Source organism: Lagenorhynchus albirostris, chromosome 1 (assembly GCF_949774975.1).
Source record: "Lagenorhynchus albirostris chromosome 1, mLagAlb1.1, whole genome shotgun sequence".
Classification (NCBI taxonomy): domain Eukaryota; kingdom Metazoa; phylum Chordata; class Mammalia; order Artiodactyla; family Delphinidae; genus Lagenorhynchus; species Lagenorhynchus albirostris.
Window position 1 is genome coordinate 25,212,461 of NC_083095.1, and position 17,384 is coordinate 25,229,844.

General features: G+C 40.3%; 1 protein-coding gene across 1 annotated transcript in view; it reads left to right on the forward strand.

The window, feature by feature from the left end:
• Positions 1-2,907: 2,907 nt before the first annotated feature.
• The window catches only part of SNW1 (SNW domain containing 1), a 36,016-nt gene continuing 21,539 nt past the window's right edge, over positions 2,908-17,384 (forward strand). The window contains exons 1-3 of the mRNA XM_060126910.1: positions 2,908-2,960; positions 7,435-7,588; positions 11,653-11,814. Coding sequence (XP_059982893.1) covers positions 2,947-2,960; positions 7,435-7,588; positions 11,653-11,814 — 330 coding nt within the window. The 5' untranslated portion in view covers positions 2,908-2,946. The remainder of the gene's footprint in view (positions 2,961-7,434; positions 7,589-11,652; positions 11,815-17,384) is intronic.

A 17,384-nucleotide genomic window follows, 5' to 3' on the forward strand; every position in this document is an offset into this window, starting at 1 on the left:
TGTAAGTACTATCTGTCTCCAACCTAGATCATTTCCCCCATACTTCAAACTTGTATACAAACTGCCTACTTGACACATTTACTTGGCTGTCTAACAAGGCATTTCAAATGTAACATGTTGAAAACCAAATTCCTGATCTTCCTCCCCCCACCCCAAACATGACCCTCTTGCAGTTTTCCCATCTCAATAAATGGCAACTCTATCCTGGTTGGAATCATCCTTGATTACTCTCTTTCACATCAATTCCATCATCAAAATGTGTTGCTTATACCTTCAAAATAGATCCAGATTCCAACTTCTTACCATATCCACTACTAACTCCCTGCCTAAGCCATCAGCATCTCTCCCCACATTATCTCAAAAGCTACGCATTGGTCTCCCCATTTCCTTCCTTGCTTCTTGGAATCCATTTTTAACATAGTAGTCATAATGATCGTCTTAAAAACATACGTCAGATCAAGTTTTTTCTCTGTTCAGAACCTCCGATGTAATCTCTATATCTTGCAAAGGAGTGATCTCCAAGATATATTGACAAGTGGAAAAAAGCAAAGTGAACAAAAGTGTGTATGGTATCTACTACTTGTCTAAGAAAGAAAAAGAAGCATAAAAAAATATATATGGGGACTTCCCTGGTGGTGCAGTGGTTAAGAATCCGCCTGCCAATTCATGGGACATGGGTTCAAGCCCTGGTCTGGGAAGATCCCATATGCGTGGAGCAACTAAGCCCATGCCCAACTACTGAGCCTGCGCTCTAGAGCCCGCAAGCCATAACTATGGAGCCCGCGTGCCACAACTACTGAAGACTATGCACCTAGAGCCTGTGCTCTGCAACAAGAGAAGCCACCGCAATGAGAAGCACGCTCAGCACAACTAAGACTGGCCACCTTTCGCCTCACCTTTCGTTGCCGCACGCAGCAACGAAGACCCAACTCAGCCAAAAAATAATTAAATAAATAAATTTATTTAAAAATATATATATACTTATTTGTGTATACTTTTAAGTGGAAGGATAAACTATAAAAATATTTTTATAAGTTATCTACAGGGTGAGGAAAGGAAAAAGAAGGAAGAGACGGGAAATAATCTAGACTTCTCTAAATGTACTACCTGCTTGGTAAATTTTGGATTTGAAACCATATTAGTGTTTCACAAAACTTTTTTTTTTAAAAAGCAGCTCCCAAAAATCCAAAGCAAAATGAAATATTCAGACCTAACTGGGTATCAAGCTAGTGGCATAATGACACACGGAGGAATTATTCCAAGTCACTTTAAAGCAATGCAACTTGACTGTACATGCCTAGAGAGATATACCCTGAGGACAGAAAAGACTTGAAAAAAAAATTCAGAAACTATTATCATTAGGCATATGTTTAGTAATCATATTAGAAATGTTATTCTGAAACCATTATATATATAGTAGGATAAGGCAAATGAGTAATTATGTTAACACCATTAGGTACTGAGATTTTCAGAAGAGATACACATATAAAATCAAAGTAAAATCTGTATAATCCTAAACTTGGATTGGAATATTAGTATAAATGCATGATGCATTTTCTCCAAAACTATGTGTATATGTGAATTTTTTAGCTCTGTCCACTGAAAAGGCTTACAAACAATAATTGTCCAGTAACGATGAGCATTTGTAGCATCCAGATTGTTTTCTTTAAATATCACTTTCCACTTAAAGAAAACCTTCTTGGATAAAGGACTGATTCAAGGTCTGGGGCAGAAAAAGCACTAAATTAGCCTTGAACATCTTGTCACACCAGAAATCAAGTGATCTTGGATGTGGGGTGCTTCTGCTGCTGCTCAAACTAGTGTGTGTGGTTTGGAAAAATTCAAAGAACTGTACACTGAGTGCATGCACCTTTCTGTATGTGTGCTATACTGCTATTAAAAGTTCGTTTCGGGCCTCCCTGGTGGCGCAGTGGTTGAGAGTCCGCCTGCTGATGCAGGGGACCCGGGTTCATGCCCCGGTCCGGGAAGATCCCACATGCCGCGGAGCGGCTGGGCCCGTGAGCCATGGCCGCTGAGCCTGCGCGTCCGGAGCCTGTGCTCCGCAACGGGAGAGGCCACAACAGTGAGAGGCCTGCGTACCGCAAAAAAAAAAAAAAAAAAAAAAAAGTTCGTTTCTACATCATGGAAGATTTCAAACGTATACAAGAGTAGAGAGAATAATATAATAAATATCCATTTCCCCATTATCTAGCCTCAACAGTGATCAAAACTCATAGCTATTCTTGTTTCATCTACAGTATATTCCACCCACCTCCCTCTCCCCAATATTTTGAAGCAGATTTCATGTATCCTATCACTTCATCAAAGACTGTGTTTAATCCATAATCTATGTAAAAGACAATCTATCTAAAACACTTACGTATATAAAAACATACATACATAATGCACATAAGGAGTGTTCTAAAGGTAACTTACTAAGGATCACACAATACCTCCCCCCCGGAGAGTGTTTTGGAGGTGGAGTGTGGAGAAAGAAAGCGTGTAAAAATTTTTGAGTGTGAATGTTTTCACAGCGTCCAATAATTCTGCATTCGACAGTCTCACGATTTCCCACTCTTTTATTTAACGTTGCCGCCCCCGGAAGGCTTTCGTACTTGGGACCCCAAAAAGGAAAATGTGATTAAGTGTAGAATAAAATAAAGAGACTTAAAAAGCATCTCAACTTCGTTAGTATTTTGCCTAGAGAACGCTCTATCGTGTCACAGTGGAAAAGATGCATTTGCCTTTTCTTAACTGAAGCGCTTATCCCGGGATAACTCCAGTTACAAGAGAACCGAATTGTAGTCTTGTTCCAAGAACTACAAATCCCAGAAGGCCATTCGGCAAGGGCGCCTGCGCACCGCGCGCTCCTTCCTTTCCCCACCTCTCTACCGGGAAAGACCCGCCCCGCGGTGCTGTCGCTCGCGCTGGAAGAAGCGGAAGAAGATGGCGCTCACCAGGTGAGTTGTTGATTTGGGTCCTCGTTACGGAAGGGTTTGGGAGTACCCACCTTTTTCATTTCTCTTCCCACACTCTCCGGGCAGTAACCCGGCCCGGGTCACAGAGCGACAGAGGCCGAGGCCACGGCTAGGCCCTCTCTCCGGCCGCCGGGGCGACTAGGCCTAGCCGAAGCTGGGGTCTTTACTGAGCGGCTTCCCGGGTTGAGTTCGCCCCCTCACTAGGACCGAAAGCCGCGGCGTGGGGAATAGTTCTCTGGCTTAAGATGCCGAGGAGTTGCATGTGTTTTCGCTTAAGCATCTTGGGGGTGTGGAGAGAGCTCCCTCGGGTCCGCGGCTCGGGTGGGCGCGATGGGAGTGTGGAGGGCAGTGGCTTATTTGTCTTGGCAGAGTGAAGCGGGTGGGAGGCGACCGCCTGGCTTACTGCCCTTCGCCTGCCGAAGTCTCTCTCCTGTCTCTGTCCCTAAACAAGGATTCCCGGGGAAAAAAAGGTGGGGGCGCGGCACTGAACGGAGATTTAAAATCAGCCATAGTACTGGCCGCTGTCTACTAATTCGCGCCGCTGCTCCGCACTTTAACTTTGGGCCTTAGAATTTCTTCTCGTAGATGGAACCACTTCGGATTTTTGCTGTCCCGGTTGCCTTGGCAACCGCAAGTAAAGTGGTCCCCGCCTTTAAGAGAAAGATGCTTAAGGGGGAGATTCCAAGGAGTTACGTAACTCCTGTTAGTTGTCGACCTTGCTGCCCCATCTAAATAGAAAAACTTTCCATGTGAACGAACGCAACAGGAAAAGTTGAGTGTTACAGAGGGTAAAGAAGGTGACCACGTTAGTACATACGCTTGAGTTCCCTAAACACCCTTCATTCTCACATACGTTTTTCCTGGCTGATGACAGTTACGAATCCTAAACATATTTGAGTGAGAAAATTCTTTTGGGAATTACTTTTGGATGCCTTGCTCTATCCTAGGGCTTGTGTGTATACAGAAGGAAATCTGACAGTCTTTGGCTGCAGGCAAGATGGGGTACAAGGCATACAGATATGAAACAAAGAACCACACAGAATGCTTATTGTGTAGTACTAACCTTAAGTGCAAAAAGAATTAGATGGAATGAGCTGAATGAAATGGAGCGTGTTCTTTAGTAAATGTTGCAGGCAGCAAACATTTGATTGAGTGCTCTCCAGATGGGAGAAGTGTGACAAAGACTAGTCAAGTTATGAGGAAAGGCTTTGTGGAAAAGGTGGAATTGGAAAAGGACACAAAGGAAAAATATCAGAGATATTGTGGGTATTGTGTGCTTAAAAGTGCAGTGGCAGGGACTTCCCTGGTGGTCCAGTGGTTAACACTCAGCGCTTCCAATGCAGGGCACGCGGGTTCAATCCCTGGTTGGGGGAACTGTGTGGCGTGGCCAAAAAATTATTATTTTTTTCCCTTAAAATTGCAGGGGCAGAGTGCAGTCTTTAAATAGCTTGACTTACATAGCTTTCAGATTTTGTTGAGTTTTAGCTAATTTGGTTTCTAGAGATGGTCTCAAGTTTCCAGGTGAACTGTTATCTCTGAAATCTGCCAGGGATTCTTAACAGCAGGGGCTGGACATGCTGATGTGTTACAGTCCTGGTGTTACTAACTAAAGATTTAAAGTCATACTGATTTAACTTTCTAAACTCGTGTGTTTAAGGTTATGTATCTAATAATATCACTTGCATTTAATACGCTTACTTTAGTAAAGGGGAAAGGATAGACTAAGATGTCTCCACAGTGGCACTACTGATGTTTTGGACTGGATAATTCATTCTTGTTTGGGACTGTCCTGCGCATATTAAGATGTTTAGCAGCATCTTTGGCCTCTACCCACTAGATGCCAGTGGAAACTCCAAACCCCTTTCTACCCCCTACCTCCCAAGTTCTAACAATCAAGATGTCTCCAGACATTGTCAAATGTCTACATTGTAGATATTTTGCTCCCAGTTGAGAAACACTGAGGTAGACTTTCTGCTGGCTTATGCAGCCCACCCCCACCATAGGAGTGTACCTCATGGGAATATCATCCTTTACAGGGAACAACAAAATTAAGACCCCCTGGAAGGCTAGGGTGTGTTCTAATCATAATCCAGGCCAGATTTTGTGTTTACTGGTTTGTCCAAACTCTGCCTTTTGATCATTTTACTGACTGGTTCTTCCAACAGAAGGTAAAGACAAGAGAAATGAAACATAAGTAAATGTTTTGGCTTGTTACTGTCTTTGTATCCCTCCTATGTATTGGGTATACATGGTTTACTGAAAACAACTGTATACCAACTGTGGTATAAGCCCAAAACGTTTGACTCCATTCATCCAGTTATTAAATCGCATGTGTTGAAAGTCTACCATGTGTCAGGCTAGGGTTGGTTTTACAGTATTGAATCAGTCAGGCAAACCTCTTATCCTCACGGAACTTATATTCTAGGGAAGACAGACTGCAGGAGTAAACAAATCAGTAATGCAAGTTCAGGTAGTAAGTACTAAGAATAAAATACAAATAAAGGGATAGAGAGTGACTCAAAGTGTGGGGTGGAATGCTGTTTTGGACAAGGTGGTAATGTGACAGCTGTTGGGAGGTATAATTGAGCAGGGCCAATGAATACTAAGAAGCAAGCACTAAAAAATCTGGGGAAGAGTTTTCTTAATAAGTAAATAGACTACTTTATGGCAGTGGGAAAGCAAATGTAAAGATCCCGAGATGGCTTGTTTAAAGGAACAAGTAACATAAAAATGAGTGCAAAGAGAAGAGTGAATATATTTCTTTTGCCAACATTGAAGTAGGCCCTGCTGTGAGCTAGCTAGCCAATGCGTAGAGAGTTAGGAATAAAAGAAACAAAAGGCGTGATTCCTGCCCTCAAGTTGCCTACAGTCTAATGAGAGAAAGAAAGGTAAATAAATAGATGATAGCAGTAAATAAGGTAGATATTGTAATAATGATACATAGAGGGTCTTGTGAGAGCATGGGTGTTTAGTTTGGGCAACTGACCCAAACTGGGGGAATTGGGGAACAGCTCCAAATAATCAAATATTTATGGAACACATATTGAATGGTATTTAGACACCGTGCCAAGTAGTTCATGGGTACTGTCATTTAATACTTATTACAGCTCTGTGAGATAGGTAATCTTATGGTCTGTCATTACAGATGAGAAAACTGAGGTTCAGAGAGGTAAACAACTAATCCAGGTTAGTGAGTGGCATAGGTAGGATTTGAACTCTTGAGTTCTTAGCCATCACATTACCTGACCCTCCAGACTGGATTAGAGCCCTCTGACATACACTGTCATAACACTCTGTACTTTTTCTTATCACTTAGTAAGTGGATTACTATGGATTTGTGTGATTTTGATTGTCTCTCTCCCCTGCAAGACTCAGCTGTCTTTTTCTGTTCATCATCTCATTGCCTACCTAACACAGTGCCTGCACCCCAGCAACCACTAAATATTTTTGAATAAATAAGCTGTACTGCTTATTCACATATTCTTTTTTTTTTTTTTTTTTTTTTTGCGGTACGCGGGCCTCTCACTGTTGTGGCCTCTCCCGTTGCGGAGCACAGGCTCCGGACGCACATGCTCAGCGGCCATGGCTCACGGGCCCAGCTGCTTCGCGGCACGTGGGATCTTCCCGGACGGGGGCACGAACCCATGTCCCCTGCATTGGCAGGCGGACTCTCAAGCACTGCGCCACCAGGGAAGCCCTATTCACATATTCTTACTAGTCAAGAATCACAAAGGAACCTTAACTTTTCCATTAAATGTATTATTCATATACTGGAATCCTTTTGTGGTACTTTGGGATATCTCTATAATAACATTTATCATACTTAAAAGTTAAGAATGGTTTAGTAGAAAGGCTGCTTTGATTCAAGAGTACCAAATTACATCTTTAGAATTTCTGCTTTGGATCTTTGACCTCTTAAATTTTAAATTCCATTCTAAACTAGATACCTTGGGAAAACACACTTAAATGTGCAACTCGTGTTTTCTTTTTTTATCCACCTCTTTGCTACATTCAGTGCTAATTATTTTTTTGTATTGATGCTAAAATAGTTAAAAGTAGGAAGCATAAGAGTAAAATAGTTAAAAATAAGGAGTAAAAGACTAGTAAAGACACTAAGAAAACCATATACTAAAGAGTTGACCCCTTGGTAATTGAGAAAATTTACTTATTGTAAGAAAAGAAAGGTGGAAGCATAAAAACTCAATGGTTTATTATGTGAAATATCTGTTAATTTTTTATTCTGGGCACCAGTTGCCTGCATCCTGGTCAGATATTTTTACTGTATGTCTGTTAGTACTTATTTCTTTCCAGGCATAATAAAATGACTGATAATCCAAAAGTTTGTTCTTTTGCTCAAAGCAAAAAGTATTACAGGAAAATAGTGTCTGATGGCCAAATTGCAATAATCAAATATAAGAGTTTTTAAAATTCTGACTTTTATTATCTTTGCTTATAGCTTTTTACCTGCACCTACTCAGCTATCTCAGGACCAGCTTGAGGCTGAAGAAAAAGCAAGATCGCAGAGATCACGACAGACCTCACTGGTCTCCTCCCGAAGAGAACCTCCCCCATACGGGTACCGGAAAGGCTGGATACCTCGGTTATTAGAGGTAAATAATTGTGCTGAAAATTATTATAGCACCTTTGTAAAATAAGTTTAAACCCTAGAACTTCTGCATATGAATGTCAGTATGATAGAAATTCTGGTTGTGAGCTCTCAAGACATGTACTTCCCTCAGAAGATTGAGCTTTTTCTTCTTGCTTATTCTCACTGCTTTATGATCACTGAAAAAGTGTACAATTTATGTCTATTCTTATGTCAAACTGTTACTTATGTACAGAAGAAACTAACAAACCCTTTATGTTTGGGGGGGGATTATAGTATATGGAAAATAATGGGAAAGTTAGAGGAAAAAGATGAAAAATGGTTTCACATTCAGGTGCCTTTCCCTCCCTCTCCCCTTCATGCACAATGCCGCATCACCCTGAAGAAACCAGTTTCTTCCAGGGAAAACTCCAGCAGCATTTCCTTTTCTGATTTCTTCCTGTTGGTATAGTGGATAGACCATTGACAAGGAGGTTTTTTTTAAAATTAATTGTTTTGCATTATAGCTGTGTTCCTTACTCTTTTTTTTTTTTTTTTTTTTTTTTTTTGCGGTACGCGGGCCTCTCACTGCTGTGGCCTCTCCCGTTGCGGAGCACAGGCTCCGGACGCGCAGGCTCAGCGGCCATGGCTTACGGGCCCGGCCGCTCCGCGGCATGTGGGATCTTCCCAGACCGGGGCACGAACCCGCGTCCCCTGCATCGGCAGGTGGACTCTCAACCACTGCGCCACCAGGGAAGCCCTGTTCCTTACTCTTTGTGTGACCCTGGACAGGTCCTAAGCTCTCTTCATCTGTTTTCTTATCTTCAACTTGAGAATGTTAATATATCCTAACATACAGATTAGATAAATTTGGGGGAAGGTATAAGAGACAGAATTTGTTGGTTGATTCAGAGGCAGTGAGGGAGAAGGAGGAATCTGAAATGATCTTTTTATATCTCTAGCTTGTTCCCAAAGAACAAACTTTTTTGGCAGCACCTATTCACAGGATCTTGTGCGTCAGTTCAGTGCGTATTCCTTTCCCTAATTCCAGGGCATACTGCCCATGCTTGATCACCTTTTTTTTAATCTAGGGAGAAACGCAGACATTTGAGACTTTCCTCCTCCAAGCTGCTTCCTGTTCTCCAGCTCCCTGTATTCATTCTGACACCTGCAGATTTTCCTCCTCCAATTCCCAAGGGATATACCTGCCCTATTGAAAACCTCTGTGCCTATTCATGTTTGTACCCAGTTATTTTCATTTTATCACTTTGTCGTGTTCTGTCTTTATATGGTTATAATTTTACTTTACAAATGGGAAGAGCCAAGTGTCCTTAGCTTTTTTTCATATGCCTGCAAGTGGTCATAGTGAACTAAGTATTCAGTGGATTGAAATATGTTGCTTAGCACCTATAAAAAGGCAACTGTATTCTCAGCCTCTCTCATGTTTGTCATTACCCCTGCCCTACCAAACTCTTTGTACAGCCTAGAAGAACACTCAACTAAAGAGATCATGTCTTCTCCTAACATATTCCCTGGTGATTTTTTTGTTTCTCTGGTTGATTTTTGTTCAGCGGTCCTCTGGTCCTTATTAATTCTAGTGTGTGAAAGCCAGTCTTACCACACTTATGATGGGATTTTTGTTGTTGTTGCTTTTGTTTTCACTGATAATGTAATTTGTGAGAAGCAGAGCAAAATAAAAGATATCAAGGAAGCTGTGATGCCGTCTTATCTGTGGCAAGAAAGACAGAACTTGTCATTATCTAACAGAAGGCTTGAGTGTTTCTTTTTAGGGATTACAGATGCTCTACTTTTGGCCTCTCGATAGATTAGGGTGGGGTGGCAGGCATCATTTTACCTACAGTAGAAATCTCATCCTTACTTGCATTTCAGCATCAGGACATTCAGGTACTATTAGCTTTTAAAATCTTACTTGACTATCAAAAGTGTCATATATCCTGGTGGAGCAGAACATTTTATTTGAAAATCAAACCAAAATGGCCAGCTAATAGAAATACTGTGAGTGCTTCTTGAGGAGAGTGAAAGTTCTGTGGAAGAAAGCATCTTGTTCTAGTTTTTAAAGTAAAAGCTATGATTTTTCTGGCAAGCTTTATGACCACGTAATGCCACATCTACAGTCTTGAAGTGCTTATTATAGTTGAAGAACTCTAGTAAATCTGAGCCCATGTCAGATTGATGGCCTGGCTACAGGTAGTACCTTTCTTGGGAATACCTTAACTATTTTCTGCCTAATTTACAAGAAAACATCTCCTTTAGCTTTATTGTTTGTTTTAAAAAATGTCAAACCTTTCTTTAGCAAGTAAGCATGTTGTACCTAGAAAATCACATATCCAGGATCTAATGGAATATTTCTTGAAGGAGGAGATCATATAAAAGTGGCTATTTTCATAATTTTTTTCCATCAAACCCCCTCTAAATGATTAATATTAATATATTTTTTCTCTCATTTCTTAGTGAAATGATTTGCCTTTTTTTGAGTCAGGGTATTTCAGTTTAGTAAAAAATTTAACAACTTTTGGAGTCAAAAGATCTGGGTTCAGGTCCTCATAGCTATCCATGAGACCTTGGAAAAATCACTTTTAACTTTTCTAAACTTGAATTTTTTCCATATGAAAATATGAGGTGTTGAAGAACTACAAGAATTAAATGAGAATATATGTGTAGGCAAGTATTATTAAATTTAACAAAACTATTTAAATTATATTTAATATTCATATATTAATTTGATGATATACATTTTTGTAATATTAAACTTCATTGACAGACTTAGCTTATTCTACTTTAGAAGTCTTAATTCTCTTCTAAGTAATTGTATAATCATCGTTAGAAATGTGGTAAACTCATTTCTGGGTCCTTCCTATTTGCTTCTCATGGAACACTGAATAAATAAGATGTTGTTAAAATCTGAAGAAGAAATATAATTCTATACTTTTTTTTTTTTGGCTGTGCTGCTCAGCTTGCGGGATCTCAGTTTCCCGACCAGGGATTGAACCTGGGCCACAGTGGTGAAAGCCCGGAATCCTAACCACTAGGCCACCAGGGAACTCCCTAATACTTTACATTTTTGCTCTACCTATAGCATGCATGACCTGTCCTTCACTAAGAAAATTATGTATGCTAAAATGAAAAATCTTTTCCTTATGTTAAACATTTTGTTTAATTTCTTCCTGTCATGTACATAAAATCCACATCCTTGCCATGGTCTAGAAGCCCTTTCGTGATCTGGTGTTTGTCCACCATGCAGACTTATCACCTATGTGTCTGCTCTTCTGCCCTCAGTAAGCTACAGCCCCAATGGACACTCATTTCCTGGAACATGCCAAGTTCGTTCTTGCAGCAGGGCCTTCACACTTGCTGTATAATCTGCCTAGAAAATGCTTCCTTCAGATTTTCCCACGACTGATTTCTCATCATTCAGGCTTTAGCTCATGTTACCTCTTCACAAAGGTTATCCCAACCACACTATCAAAAATAGCCCCTCTTGGGCTTCCCTGGTGGCACAGTGGTTAAGAATCCGCCTGCCAATGCAGGGGACACGGGTTCGAGCCCTGGTCTGGGAAGATCCCACATGCTGCAGAGCAACTAAGCCTGTGCGCCACAACTACTGAGCTTGCACTCTAGAGCCCACGAGCCACAGCTACTGAAGTCTGCGCACCTAGAGCCTATGCTCAGCAACAAGAGAAGCCACCGCGATGAGAAGCCCGCACACTGCAAGGAAGAGTAGCCCCTGTTCACCGCAACTAGAGAAAGCCCGCGCGCAGCAACAAAGACCCAATGCAGCCTAAAATAAGTTAATAAATTAATAAATTTTAAAAATAATAAAGAAAATAGCCCCTCTTCCCAGTCCCTTTATTGCTTTCAAGGCATTTATCACAAGCCAAAAATTATGCTTTTTATATCTTTGCCCACTAAAATGCACACTCCACAAGGTCAGAGACCTCTGTTTTGTTTACTGCCATTTCTGTAGCATCTAGCATAATAAGGGCTCAATGGTTATTTGTTCAATAAGTGAATATATCTTAAATCTCAAACTACTATTAAATATTCTTTTTATTTCTTTTTAATATATAGGATTTTGGAGATGGAGGTGCTTTTCCAGAGATCCATGTGGCCCAGTATCCCCTGGATATGGGACGAAAGAAGAAAATGTCAAATGCACTGGCCATTCAGGTGGATGCTGAAGGAAAAATTAAGTATGATGCAATTGCTCGACAGGGACAGTCAAAAGACAAGGTAACCCTCTCATTGATTTTTTTCCCCATTGATAAATATTTTGTGAGGAGTTTTTTTAATTGTATGAAAAATGATAAATTTGGCCATTTAGTTTATGTTAAAAGTAACAGTGACGTATACTTAGGCTAACTGAAGATGACTTCATAACAATATGAACAGTATAATATGACTTCATAACAGCAATGACTTTTTCCTTTGAAATTCCCCAAATTGATGATAGGTTATGTATACTTAAGGGTTTTTTTTTTTTTTTTTGCGGTACGCGGGCCTCTCACTGTTGTGGCCTCTCCCGCTGTGGAGCACAGGCTCTGGACACGCAGGCTCGGCGGCCATGGCTCACGGGCCCAGCCGCTCCGCGGCACGTGGGATCTTCCCAGACCGGGGCACGAACCCGCGTCCCCTGCATCGGCAGGCGGACTCCCAACCACTGCGCCACCAGGGGAACCCTACTTAAGGGTTTTTATGTATTTGTTTTACATTTAAAAAACAGTTCTTCTTTTTCCCTTCTAGTTTTATTGAGATATAATTGACATACAGCACTGTATATTAAAAACAATTCTTTTATAGTACTAACTTTTTTAAAGGCTAGCAAATTTTTTAAAATCTACAATCCTAGCACCCTAAAAAAATTAAATTTAGTTTTGTGTATAGTCTTCTATTTCTCTTCCATGTACTTAAAGTGTACATAGATACTGGGCTTCCCTGGTGGCACAGTGGTTGAGAGTCTGCCTGCCAATGCAGGGGACGCCGGTTCGTGCCCCAGTCCGGGAAGATCCCACATGCCGCGGAGTGGCTGGACCCGTGAGCCATGGCCGCTGAGCCTGCGCGTCCGGAGCCTGTGCTCTGCAACAGGAGAGGCCACAACAGTGAGAGGCCTGCGTACCGCACAAAAAAAAAAAAAAAAAAGAGTACATAGATACTTAATTATTTTAATGGTTCATTTGAATAGAATTAATCATATAAACTTCTTTCTCCCTTGATTAAGTACAAAACTGACACTTGCTACTTTTAGGATGGCCCTGCTTACAAAGTAATCCAAAGACCAAAAATGAAGTTTACTTAAAATAATCTCATCACAGAGCAGCCACACCCAGAGCCAAGGAACTGTTTTTAAGACCTAGTTTGGTTTTTTTTAATAAATACTCCAAGTATTTGGAGTATTTTGGAGGTAAAAGGGCTCTTCAGAATTGAAGATATTGGGGAAGGTACTTGAGAACCTTCACTACCTGTCCTTTGCTTCTCTCTCTCCCAAACATTTTCATTTTACCCTGTAAGACAGCACTAATGATAAACCATCCTTTGCTCCTCCGTCATGGCTGCTAGTTTTTGGGGAAAACAATTATGCAGTCATGCAAATTTGTATCTCAGGTTTCAGCAGAGCTGTCTTGATGTTCCTCCAAGCTTAGCTCCTACTCCTCTCCATCCCCCCTCAGTTTAATAGGCGACTCCCCATCTGTTTGCAGATAAGGCTATTGGAAGAAAATTGTAGCTTTCTTTATCCTGCACGTGTCTTTTTGTCTTGACTATTCCTTTTGTCTCCATAACAAATCTCTTCTCCTATCTAAACCTAATCTTGCCAGGTGTATTCTAGTGTATCCTGGATCTCGTCCCTTCCCCTTTTCTTTGTAACCTCAACTTTACATGTATTCCCACTTTACATATATACACACACACGTACACACTCAAACATACACATCCTTTTTTTACATGAATGAGATTTTAATTCTCATAACTCCCATAGACGCTTTTTTTTTCTTAAGATGTTTTGAAGATTTTCATTAAGAAAAATCTATATAGATATTCTAAGCATTAGTGGTTTCCAATTTTTTAGTTTTGCATACAGTGCTATATTCAAGATCCATATATAAACATCTTTTTGCACATGAGTATTTGTGTAAAATAAATTCTTAGTAGTCTATGCATTGGGTCAAAGGATATTCACATTTCAAATGTGACACATAATGCCAGTATGTTCTCTAAAAAGCCTTTGCTTAACAATCTTTCCATTCTTTTGTGTTTCCCTCAGACCCTCCATCTGTTAGTCACCATGATTTATCTTATTTCCTTAACATTTCTCTAGTATTGTCCCTTCTTTGCTACTTAGTTCAGACGCTTATTTTTTCTTGCTTAATTTACTGCAGCAGAGTCTGAACCCATCTCCTTGGCATTTGTCTTGCCTGCCTGAAGAAACAGTCATTCACGTTTTTCTGTTTCTCTCCCTCTCTCCCCCACAAAAACACATACAAGCATGCACACTTAAAATCTTTCCATAGCCTTCAGGATAAGAACCAGCCAAGCACCTTACGGCACACTTGACCCCTTGCTTACCTTTCTAGCCTAGCATCAACTTTCATGACCAGAATACTGAAATCCAAAAATAAAGAGTCCAGTTTTAGCCGTTCTATTTATTTTCAATACAAAATAATCACCATAACAGGTGGTTGTTAAAGAAGAAGAAACTTGCAGGCATTCCCTATGAATGTCTGCTATGAGGAACTTCTTGCAGCTCCCCTATTATGGCACGTTCGTTCTTGCCTTGGGAGCTTCCCCTGGGTGCCCTCCGATGCTGGGGAAAGCCGTCTCCCTATTCTTTTTTCTGGCTAAATTCTATTGTTTTCAAGTCGCAACTCGCTCTTCACTATTCCAGGATACTGTCCCTGATCCTCCCTAGCTAGACTGGGTGTCCTTCCTCCCTATTCCCTGTGTTTACTATAAAGTAGCAGTTGTAATTATCCATTTTGTTGCAATTATCCTTTTGTTGTAGTTATCCATTCACTAACAATGTTCTATGTCATTTGACTAAAAGCTCCTTGAGTACAGAGCTTATATCTTTTCATTTTCCTCTTTGGCACCTAACTTAGTGCCTGACAGCTTGACACACAGGCATTCAGAAGTGTTTGTTGGAGGTATTATAGCAATATTTATTGAATAACAGAAAGCCACTTTTCCTGAAGCCACTAAGGAAGCATGATCCACTCCTGCAAAAGGAAAAATAGGTCCCTATACTTGCAGGGCATATACTGGAAATTTACCCTGGGCCATGAAGGACTTCATTCACCTTTGTTTTGGTGCACCTCTCCTTCTCTGGAATAATAACTATGCTTTATCGGTATTTGCTACCTCTCCTCTCATTTATTAGGAAAAAGCAGCATTTTAGGACAATAATTTGACTTTGACAGGATGTGTAATTTTGAATGAAATACAGTTTTAGCCCATTTTACATGTATATTGGTGATTCTTTTGTATTGAAAGTAGAGTAGAAATGTTAAAACTGAACTGTTTATTTTTGGATTTCAGTATTCTGGCCAAATAAGGTCTCCATAGTATTGTTCGTTACACAGTAAAAGCCTTACATGTTTGCCTAGAAATCAGCCACTGGAAATGAACCCTAGACTAGTAGTTTATAGGGGTACCACTCTCAGGTTCATACTAACCCTGACTGTAATGGGGAGGCTGTATATGTGTGGGGTATATAGGAAATCTCTCTACATCCTGTTAATTTTGCTGTGAACCGAAAACTGCTCTGAAAACTGCTCCTAAGACTGCTTAAAAAAAATCATAATAAATAACCACAATGAAGATTAAAAAAAAAAGAATAGGGCACTCAATGAGTTGAGAGGAAAGATACTGAAGAGAGTGACTACCTGGAGTATTCTAACATTGTTTATGATGGATGTATTTCCTTGCTGCACTTTATACCCTGGAATATACACTTGAATTCCTTATACAAATTTAATTAATACGTTATTTTAAAAAGTGGATGTATTAATGCATGAAGTTCTAGACTGCATGTAATAATTCAGCATTAACTATGCATTGGCATTTAGAGGAGAGGGACACTTCTTGATTGTTTGGGACTGTCTTGAGCATTGTATTATGTTTAACATAACTGGCACTACCTATTAAATGCCAGTAGTGCCCCCTCCTGCCGCCCCAACCATTGTCTTAAACAGAAACATCTCACATATTTTCATAGGCCCTGGGAGGGGAGTTGGAGGCGTTAGCATTGCCCTGTGTTAAAACCACTGATTTTCCTGTTTTAGAAGTGGGAATTGGCTATTAAATGCACAAAATGAGATTTTTTAAAAATTCATTGTCATTCAGAATGCTGATATGCAAGGTCCTTGACATAGGATGAAAATGGCTTATTGAATTTGCACTATACTGCAGTGGTTTCTGATTTGTATCAGAGGGATCTGGCATTCTTCAGAAACCAGGGACTTCTCACTGAAATATTAATAGTGAAAGAGCAAGAATGGAAAATACTAGCTGTAGGTATAAGAGGTGAACAAGGAAAGGTTCCAAGGGATAATATTCTAGGGCAAGTCTAAGGCGATTGATCTCTCTAAATGTAAAGTAAATACTGTGTACAAGACTTAATGGTAATACAAAATTGGGAAGGAGAAAAAAATTTTTAAGTAAATCTCAATAGAACTAAATCCTTTTTTTTTTTCCAGTTGTGACTTCAGTCATAAATCTTGAAATAAAAAGCCTGGTGTTTACATTTTTTCTTCTGAAATTATTAAATAGGAAATGTTACATACATGATATTGCCTAAAAGAATGCCTTCAACCCCTCAGCGCCCCCCAAAAAACTCCAAACAACCTTAACCCCAAGATAAATTGTATGTTATTACCTTGTTCATGGGATTTCACGAACTATGTCTATAAAGACAGTGTTTTCTTTCTCTGCCTCTGAAATGGTAGCTATGCTGACAAGCTTATCCTTTTAGTCAATCCAATCCTTTGCCAGTTTTCAGTAATAAAAAACTTCTGTTTCATAGATGAGTTATTACTTTATCTTGCTCACAAAACTCATTTGTGCTCCTGATACCTTGGAAGGTATATTGTAATTTTTCGGATAATCCTCCCCAGCCCCTTTGCCCCCTGAGATATACTGAGTTTCTTCAGCACATTTGGTTCTCAGGCAATAAAAATTGGGGGTTTTATAGTTAATACCATGGAGGAATCTTGCTCTTCAAATGTCCTTCATCAGCTTTGTGAAATGCTAGAATCTTACTGATGCTCATTTAAAGGGTTATTAACTTTGGAATACCCAAATAAGAAGCAGCAAATGGCTCTTGTATGCTAAATTAGTATTGAGACTTTATGTTGAGTATATACGACTACCAGGGAGTAGAATCCCTTCCTGTAGCAATTACTGTGTAAAAGTAATTAACTCTTCATAGTCTTGGTATTATTTTCTAGAGACTGTTATATAACTTTTAATTCTTATGATATAGATTTTTTCCATACTGAAAAGAAGTAAGACTTCTTTTTTTAATTTATTTTTATTGTTGGCTGCGTTGGGTCTTTGTTGCTGCATGCAGGCTTTCTCTAGTTGTGGCGAGCCAGGGCTGCTCTTCATTGCAGTGCGTGGGCTTCTCACTGTGGTGGCTTCTCTTGTTGCAGAGCATGGGCTCTAGGCACGCGGGCTTCAGTAGTTGCGGCACGCAGGCTCAGTAGTTGTGGCTCGCATGCTCTAGAGCGCAGGCTCAGTAGTTGTGGCGCACGGGCTTAGTTGTTCTGCGGCATGTGGGATCTTCTCTGACCAGAGCTTGAACCCATGTC